The 9,552-nt window shown below is 41.4% G+C and overlaps 1 protein-coding gene across 1 annotated transcript; it reads left to right on the top strand.

The window, feature by feature from the left end:
* Window positions 1–1,235: 1,235 nt before the first annotated feature.
* On the top strand, window positions 1,236–7,150 carry nutf2 (nuclear transport factor 2). The gene is made up of 5 exons (XM_083974251.1): window positions 1,236–1,313; window positions 3,069–3,190; window positions 4,426–4,497; window positions 4,723–4,821; window positions 6,226–7,150. The coding sequence occupies exons 2-5, from the start codon at window positions 3,092–3,094 to the stop codon at window positions 6,337–6,339; spliced, it is 384 nt and encodes a 127-aa protein (XP_083830377.1). The 5' UTR covers window positions 1,236–1,313; window positions 3,069–3,091; the 3' UTR covers window positions 6,340–7,150.
* The last annotated feature ends 2,402 nt before the right edge of the window (window positions 7,151–9,552 follow it).

Raw genomic sequence — 9,552 nt, 5'->3', positions numbered from 1 at the left:
CTGCATGTTTTAGAAGTGGAATGAAGTTGATGGGGTCAACTATGTATTTTTAATGAATTTTAGTTCACTTCCTGTTACCACCGGGGGGCGCTATGAGTTACGTGGGAAGTTAATATATCGGGACGTTCAGGGCGGAGCCATCACCATGTCCAGCAAGTTTGAAGTTGATTGGATGAAGTATGTGGGCGTGAGAGCCAATCGTATTACATGGCGAGCACGCCAAAGTTAATTGAGCGCTGGCAGCCACGCCCTTTGACCTACGGACTCACGGAGCACAAGATAAGCTCAGCTAGGTCTGGAGATGTGGTGTACCTAATTTCAACTTGATCGGGCGAACGCTCTGGGAGGAGTTAATTTTAGGCGGGAAAAATCAAAACCAAAATGGCCGACTTCCTGTTGGGTTGAGGTCATGAGGTCAAGAGGCTTTTTTGCATATCTGGGTATAATACATATGTGTACCAAATTTTGTGAGCGTAGGACAAAGTTAGCGAAAGTCCCTATGGGCTTTTTGCAACTTTCTAGGGGGCGCTATTTCGCCATTTTGCGTCGGACATGTGCGACCACCACAAAATATCGAATTTCGGAGAAGGCCGGACGTCCCCCCAAAAGTTCACGCATTTTCGAGTTGGGGAAAGGGGCGAAATTGGGGCATGAAGAGGACAAGAATAATAAATAATAATAAACAGCACGATTTCAATAGTCCCTCCGGCGAGTGCTACTCGCCGCTCGGGCCTAATAATAAACATTACAATTTCAATATAGCATTTTTCCCCCTGGGTCTTCCATACCACATGATTACTTCACTACTTGATTACTTTGGGGTCACTTGCACATTGGGGTCACGTGCACGTTGGGGCATGAACGAATTACAATAGGGCTTTCGCTCTGCGACTTGCAGTCGCCGCTCGGGCCCTAATAATAAACATTGCAATATCTGGGGTTTTTGCTGCCAGGTCTATGCAGTACTTGGTTACTTGCTTGCTTACTTGTTGTTACTCGTCGGCTGGCACGTTGACTAATGTGCATGTCGAATTACAATAGGGTCCTCCCTGGGACGTTGTCACAGGCTCGGGCCCTAATTACGCTGCCTTGAATTTACAGTGCCTGAATCAGCCTACTTGGTTCATTTTTACACTTTTAAATCTCTTTCAAATGGCAAATTGCTTCACTTTTGAGAATTGTTAGTATAATATAAGAACTACATTACCCATAATCCTCCGAGCCAGTAACGGCGCCATCGAACGTGCCCTCGTAACGGCGGCGCAGACACTGCACTTTGCGATCGTGCAGCCGGCCTCGGCGTTGGGTTAGAGGTAAGTTTTTATTACTTATTTTTAGGAAATCCTCTGAGGGAATAGTGAATGGAAACATGTGCGGAAACCAAAAGCGCTAGTTCAGTCTGACATTTGAACACACACAACGGAGTATAAGTAGTTAAATCGGCTGCTGCTGTCCGGTTTAGGGCTCTAACGTTGGGCACGCCTATGTAGGGTAGCTGCCCCGGGGATCCAGAGCGGTGTGTGTGTGTGTGTGCGAACGGGCCCGAAGGAGGCATCAACACTTGGTAAAGACGAGGTATTTTTAGCAACCAGTGAGCAGGCCAACGCCAGCCAGCCGGCCAGTTGTAGCTAACGTTTAGAAATATAATTTATCAGACGTTTATCGTTGGCCGGCGTTGAGGGACGAACTGTCTCTGCCTTGACGTTAACGTTAGCAAACAAGACAGCCTGCGAGCTAGTCGTAGCTAGTTAGCTAGCTTGCGTTAACTAGCCATAAATGAGCTTTCCTCCCCTTCATTAACGTACACCACTACGTGCATTTTGCTGCCTTTCCCAGCCTTAAGCTATAATCAGTCGGACCTAGATGTGTTTACGTCCAGCCGTGTTTGATATGTTGCCTATAGGCTTCATTGCTAATTTTTCCGAGCTCTCAGATTGTTCCAGTAACAACAACACTGTATCGTAATGTGGAAGCACATGACTTGTGCTGTCACTGTCACCCAAGCGGAGAGAATGTAACTGAACGGCGTGCTCAGCAAAAGTCTCCCAGATCGTTTTAAAAGTTGTCTAAATGTGTTAATTTCAGAGCTTAATGGTGTTCATAAGATTTGTAATTGTAACATGTCACATACCAAGCCTCAAGATTACTTGATTTGTCATAATCCACAGTCAGTGTAACATGCAGTGACATATCTCCTGGTTGCTCCTAAGACTGGCCATATAAGTAAAATAAAGAAGAGGAATATATACATCAAATAAAATACAAACAAGGTAACATAACCAGAAGTTCAAAACTAAAACAAGCAGTGGTGCAAAAGTAGATGAAAACAAGCAGTCATCCTCATTCATTCACACTAATCCTGCCCATGTGGGGGTGGGGTGTCAGGTTGAGTCCTGGGGCGTGGGGGTCAGTCCTGGTTCAGGAGTCAGATGGCCTGAGGAAAGCTCCTCCTGAGTTTCTCGGTTTTGGCCATCACAGGGCTCCGGACTGCCCCTAAATGGAGACAGTACAAGTTGATTTTTTATCTACTTGCGCATGTGCAACCAGTAAATTTGCTGGGTTTTGTTTTAACACTGGTGAAATGTGGAAGGGGCGACTCAAAGTATCTGGAATCTGTCATTACAGTTGGCAGGCCAGTGTGTGTGAGGATCATGAATGAAAAGGAAATGTAAATATTTGCTTTGCAAGGCGATTCATTGTGTGTGCCCCTAAATTTTTCTGCTTGCGCTCCTAGATTTTCAAGTTAGGCGGGGCCGTTTTCCTGATCCCAGCTGCTGGAACAGGCACTCGCAGGGTCTGAGATGGGTCTCTAATGATGATCCTGGTGTATCTGTCTCTCAGAGACGACAGGACCAGTGCAGTGCAGCGTTGTGCAGCCTGTCTGTATTTTTGTGTTGTCTAGCCATTAAGTTCTGGCTAAAATAAGTGAGAGATGTTAAAGCAAAAACATGTATGATGCAAGTTGTATGTTTTCTTGGTTTGTTTTTTCCTTCTAGCTCTAGGATATGATCTTTTTTATTTTTCTAGTTTCCATCCCATTCCCTACTAACGTGCTCCCCTCTTTCCAGTGTGTGTTGCAGGGTGATTCAGGATGGTGGACCAGCCTCTGTGGGAGCAGATAGGATCCAGCTTCGTGCAGCACTACTACCAGATGTTTGACTCTGACAGATCACAACTTGGATCTATATATGTGAGTGTGTTTTCATTCATTCACAAGAAATTCTTAACGAGGGGTGGATGCCATTTAAAAAAAAAAAAAAGGAGACGTATTGTTCATTTAGATTTGGCCATGTTGGTGTTCATTAATGTTGTAAAACAAAACAAAAAACCCCTGTCCCTCTATTGTTTCACAGCACAGCCCAAGGAAATTAGGTATTTGAATCAACACTTGTTCATTATCAATCATAAACATATTGATACTTATGTAAGAGTTTTTATTTAGGGAAATGCACAGGTTCAGGGACCTGAGTAATGACGGGAGTTGAACTTAGTTAACTCAAACACAACTAGTGTTGTCAGTCCCATGAATTTAGCACTTACTAATAAGAGTAATAATATAAGCAGCTGTGCAAACTAGATATTAATTAACATATAAGTGAGGCAAAAACAAGTGCAGGAATTATGTTTTTTCTTCAATGTAGATTCAGTATTTTTTTTTATGTGAAAATGATCAACAAGCTATCAAAATTTAAAAAGAAAGACAGTTTTAAGGAGGATGAGAAAATGTGAGGTAAATGTGGGATAGTGTCTGCCTGAGATTTTGCATTTATAATATCATTTGAACCAAATGTCAAAGTTCTCAACATTATGTAGTCAGGTCCTGGGATAAACTTTTCCTCCCATTCTTAGAAACTCTGCTTTGAAACCAGATGTGAAACATGGACAATTTGGAGAAACAAAACCATTAAACAATACAAAAAAAAGACATTGCTTTTTATTGTTTATCTTATTTGTTGTAAATCAGGACACAGGAGAATGAGGACTGACTTAGTTTCACAAGTGATCTGACAAGAGAGTGACACTGATCATGTGGAGCAGTTGGTAGTGGTCTTGGGTTTCACAGGCCAACTGAGCAGGTTCAAGTTAAAGAATGTCTCGCTAACCTTGGGGGGTTTATACACATGTCCTGATGCTTACAGTTTAACTTGCCCATGCAGCTTTCATCAACCACTACATTTTGCATTATAACAATAATAATGGTCATGTCTCACATTTTATTGATAAAACAATTAGTGGAGAAACAAAAATCTAAATAAAAACCTTTATCCATTTTTTTCAAATAAGCTTCCTGATTGAATAAAATAAAATCGAATACACCCTCTGCCTAAACACTGGGATTTTTTTTTCAGTGTAACTGATTATAAGCACATAACATGTTGATGAATTGATGTGGTTATAAGCGCTCTCTCTTTCTGCTCCACACAGATAGATGCATCATGCCTTACGTGGGAAGGACAACAGTTCCAGGGGAAAAGAGCTATTGTTGAGAAACTGTCGGTGAGTTTGCTAGGTAACTTTTTGCTGTATACTGGGGCAACATGTTAACCTATCACTGTAATATCTCTATACAGACAGCAGGCAGTTGTTAGACTTATCTACCACCTTCTGGATCTCTCCTGGATGTTTGATTTCTTTTCGAGTGTCTGATTTCTTCTCTTTGTGTCTGTTACACCTATGGTAATATTCCACTTGTGTGTGTATTTTTTTCTTTGTGTGTGCCAGAGTCTCCCCTTCACAAAAATAGCGCATAGTATAACAGCGCAAGATCACCAGCCAACTCCAGACTGCTGCATCTTGAGTATGGTTGTTGGACAACTAAAAGTAAGTAGTGCTCTCATTCACTGCATGTTCAGAGTCAGCTGACTGAAAATAAATGTCGTTATTCATGTATGTGCCTGGGTTTCAAATAATCACAGTACTGTACCATCAAATGATCTTATTTGGATCTAATTGTTCTTTCATTTATATTCAGATGCCGTGAAGGGGTCTGAATACTTTCTCAGTGCACTCTAAAAATAGAATTTGTGAACAGGCAACATTTGGTATAATGCTTTCAGTGATCTATTTGACAGAATAAAAACAATCCAGATGTATCTTTATAACCAAGAGCCTAAAAAGGAGCTTTCAGTTTAGTGTCTCTGACTCATCAACACATCTGAGATAATATCCATCTACACTCGGGTGGTGAATACTACTGTGCAACAGTGAGTGGCAGAATCGCACCACCTCCTCTTGTCCCCAGAAGAGCAGTTATTGTTCAAGTGATCTGATCGTTTTCTTGTTGTTATTAAAACTATACAAACACACAGTGAGGTCCCAGTCTATTAGGGAAATCCAGGTAAAACAATAGACCTAAAAAATGTTTACAGAATAAACAATTATCCAGACTTACTCTTATTGCTACGAATACGTCATTCCTCTGAGTTGATATTCCTTTGTTGATAAAACAAGTGGTCGACCTGTAAACATAGTGAGCCATCAACTTGACTCTTGCGCGAGACTTCGTGAGACTTTGTATTACAGCTCTGTTTACAAACATCAACAAACCCCTCTGTGTATGTTGGAATAGCCAACTGATGTTTTCTGTGAAAAAAAGTTGTGGTTTTGTGGGATGTAAACAGCCTAAACAGCCTAAGATCTGTCCATTCCCATTATACGCTGCTGTGGTGATGCGGGGACAGACAGAACTACTGCATAAGAAGCAATTCTGATTGATTCTTTTAGACCTAAAATATTAGGAAACTATAGCTCCAGGTTGAATTGCCTGGAATTGTCCTTTAAATCAAAGTTATAATGTCCTGTTTGTGATGAAATGACTGTAGTTTGCTGCCAGGTGCTGATTTAAATCAGTGGATATGGGTTAAAAAACTGACATTTCTCTGGTTGATGCACAACAGCAGCGATAATTACATTCTTGAAAATACCAGATGTTTCACAACAAACTTATCATTACAGCCTACAGGGAGGATGTGTAGTGGGATTGTTGTTTTATTTAGACTGCATTGGTTTGAGAAACTGTTATGCATATGCAGCCGGATGACTTGCAGGTGTCATTCCTCTCCATAGTGTTTGCGGACAGTTTTATTTCCTCCAACAATGTTTCCCTCTTTTCTCTCCTTTACTGAGTTAACTTCCTCTGTGTCCGTACGATATCTGCTGCCTCTGCCCAGTATCTCTAATATATTCTTTGCCCTAAACCTCTTCTCCCTCTGTGTGCGTCTGCAGGCGGACGATGACCCAGTCATGGGTTTCCATCAGAGTTTCATCCTCAAGAACATTAACGATGCATGGGTGTGCACCAATGACATGTTCAGGCTGGCCATTCACAACTTTGGCTAAGCCCATACCCGACTCCGGTGGGCAGGGGCAGCCATAGTGAAGGGCACTGTGTAAAGTATGGAGGGAGGGGGGGGGAGGAGTTGAGGATGGAGAGAAGAAAGCACTCGTCCCTCCCTCCTGCTTTACGCCTGTTTGACAAACAAGTGAACACCGGATTCTAGATGTCAATCACTGAACCTCATCCAGGTGGGTTTTCAAAACCACCCCAGCCAGTAGAACTGCGACGTGTTTCTTTGCTGAGAGCCGGCCGACCAATCAGACGCCCCTGTCTGCCACTCCGCTGATCTGCATGACGCTGGGAGCCCCTCATTTCAATATCTACTCTCAAGCCACCAGGAAGACAAACGGCTGACCGACGCCATTAACTCATGCTCTGCTCTGCTCTCCACTCTTCTTCTTTACTCTACTCTAACCCATTCTACTCCACCGTTGACTCCACTGCTGTCAACTCAGTTCTGTAAGCACTATCGTTGACCGGTTTGTAGACCATGTTCAGGTCCAGAGTCAGCTCCCTCAGTTCCAACTTCTTGTGTTGTTATTTGTTTTTAGATGCCACTTGTGTTGTTGACTTTAGCTTGCCTTAGTGTATTTAAATTACTTTTACTCCCCTTTTACACAATTGTTACTTTGCCATGGTTCGTTCTCATGTCAGGTTTTGCTCTTGCAAACCGAAGAATCATGGAGGACATGGTTTCCCCCTTCTGTGTGATTGGCTCTGATCTTTCAAATATTCTCTCTCTCTCTCTTTCTGTCATTCTCTCTCACATATCTGGCAGTTAACATGGACTACAGCCACGATACACAATAAAACCTGGACTTTTTTCTTAATGGTGTGGCTTCGTCTCCATATCAATCTCTGGTTATTTTTTGTTTTCCCAGTTTATTGTTTTGTCTTCACAGTGATTTGTCATACAATTGTTGACTTAATACACATTATGCAGATCAGCTGCATAGCTGAAGATGCAATTTATTTATTTATTAAAAGATAGTTGAAGGAGTAAATTCAAATAAACAAGCAATTAGTCTGTTAGATCTCTATTGGACCAATACTGACTTTATTATAAGTGATTGGATATCAGCCATGTATGACCAATTCACATAACGACACTGTCTTCAGTGGTTCTGTTTTAGTAGTAACAGAGCTGCTGTCTTTTCCTTTCCTTGTGTTACCCTGCATAAAAATGAACCCATAGATTTTACCCTGGGGATGAGGGGATCTGTATTGGATCAGTTTTCTGGTACTCTCATCAGTGGTTACCAGGAATACCAAGAGAAAGGGTTGGATTGGTAAAACAACCATAGCTCTAACCATAAATGCATTTAAAATGTTATAATGCCTATATTGACACCTTACAGATGTTTATGTAGTATTTGTAATTCAGTAGTACCACAAAGGCACTACTACAGACTTTATGAACAAAGTCAAACATCTTGTTGTACAGAGTAGAAATGTTTAATGTGTTGAAACAGCAGGTAGTCGTCTCCTCGTTGAATATACGGTGGGGGAAATGAGTATCGAACACGTCAACATTTCTCTCAGTAAATATATATTTCTAATGGGGCTCTAATATTGACATGGATTTTCACCACATTGTTGATGACACCCAAGTAATCCACATACAAAGAAATCAAAACATAAATGTTCATTAAGGAAGTAATGTGTTAAAGAGAAATGACACAGGGAACAAGTATTGAACGCATGAAGAAAAGGAGGAGGTGCAAAAAGGAAAGGAAAGCCAAGAAACCAGCTGAAATCTGACAGTATTCAGAAAGTAATCTCGTCCCAAATATCAGCTGGTTTAGTCCTAGCCTGTAAAAAGGTTTCTCATTATCAAGGTGTCACATAAGAAGCTCTTCATGATGGGTAAAAGCAAAGAGCTCTCTCAAGACCTTCACAACCTTATGTTGAAAAACATACTGACGACATTGGGGTTACAGACGTGTTTCTAAAGTTGGCAGAGTTGTCCAAGAGCCAAGGACCATTCACATAGGCTTTAGAAATAGCAGAGACCTGGAAATAGCAGTTACAATTGTTTAAAAACAAAAACAATGAGTAATCTACTTGGGAGCGTGCCTGCCTATGTTCCCACAGCCCTTTGTTCCCACTGGACTCTCTCTAATCTATCTGGCCTGTCTAGCCTCTACCTGGTCTTTTTTTTTTTTACTAAACTTAACCAACTCCTTTCTTCATTGCCTAAACCCAACCAATGGTGGGACCAAAGGGCTGTGGGAACATAGGGCCTAATTTTCAGTGACAACAAAAGTTAGAAATGTGGGAACATAGGGCTGAGGGAACATAGGGCTGTGGGAACATAGGAATGACCCCATCTACTCAATGACCCCATCTACTCAACCTTCATGGCCTCTATACACACGTTCAATACTTATTTTCCCCTGCTGTTTTGCAAGGTGCAGCAGGATTTTGCTGATTCATTTATGCACTGACACATCCCTGAGATGATTACATCAGTTTCATGTGAACAAAGGAGCCAGTCACCTGACATGCTCAGGAGTCAGAGCCTGGACGGATGTTGTTTCAAGTACATAATGATTAGGTATGTGATATGAAGCTGTTGAGCTACAGTTTTGAAGAGGTGTTTCTACTATTTTCTTCACCCCATCCAAATCAATGAAGAAAGGTAATTAAAAACAGATACACCTGTGACACATTTAACAGCACCTTTATGACAGTTATAACAGTAGCCAAATGTGATATCTCCTGTTCATCACAGAACTGTCAAAACATGCAATCAGGGTGTAAGTTATGTCTTTACAAGGATGTGCAGGTAAAACGAAAAACAACAGCAAAAAGAAAAAGAAAAACCATAATAGAAACAGGAGACCATAATGGTTTGATATCATGTCTGCATGGGGATAGAAGGAGTAATAATGGCAAGCTGCAGTGTTTTGAACTTGGGAAAACTACTACAAAGACTGGCACCTTTAATATGGGGTTAAAGTGGTGTGCCACCAGGGGGCCAGAGTGAGGAGCATCTCTGCATCTAAAACGGAGTCAAACCTTTTTTCTTTTCTTTTCCTTTTTTTCACTCTTTACATTAGTAGGCTATAACAAACGACGATTATATAAAATGTGATACTATCTTTGGATTGATGTTAATGGCCTCTAATTCTATGTGTATTAACTTATTGTAACTGTTCAGTATCGTGTCATCATCGTCATATTTTGGATACTGGCAATTTTCAAGTTTTCCG

This window comes from Trachurus trachurus (genome assembly GCF_905171665.1).
Source record: "Trachurus trachurus genome assembly, chromosome: 6".
Classification (NCBI taxonomy): Eukaryota; Metazoa; Chordata; class Actinopteri; order Carangiformes; family Carangidae; genus Trachurus; species Trachurus trachurus.
This window is presented reverse-complemented; position numbering and strand designations above follow the sequence as displayed.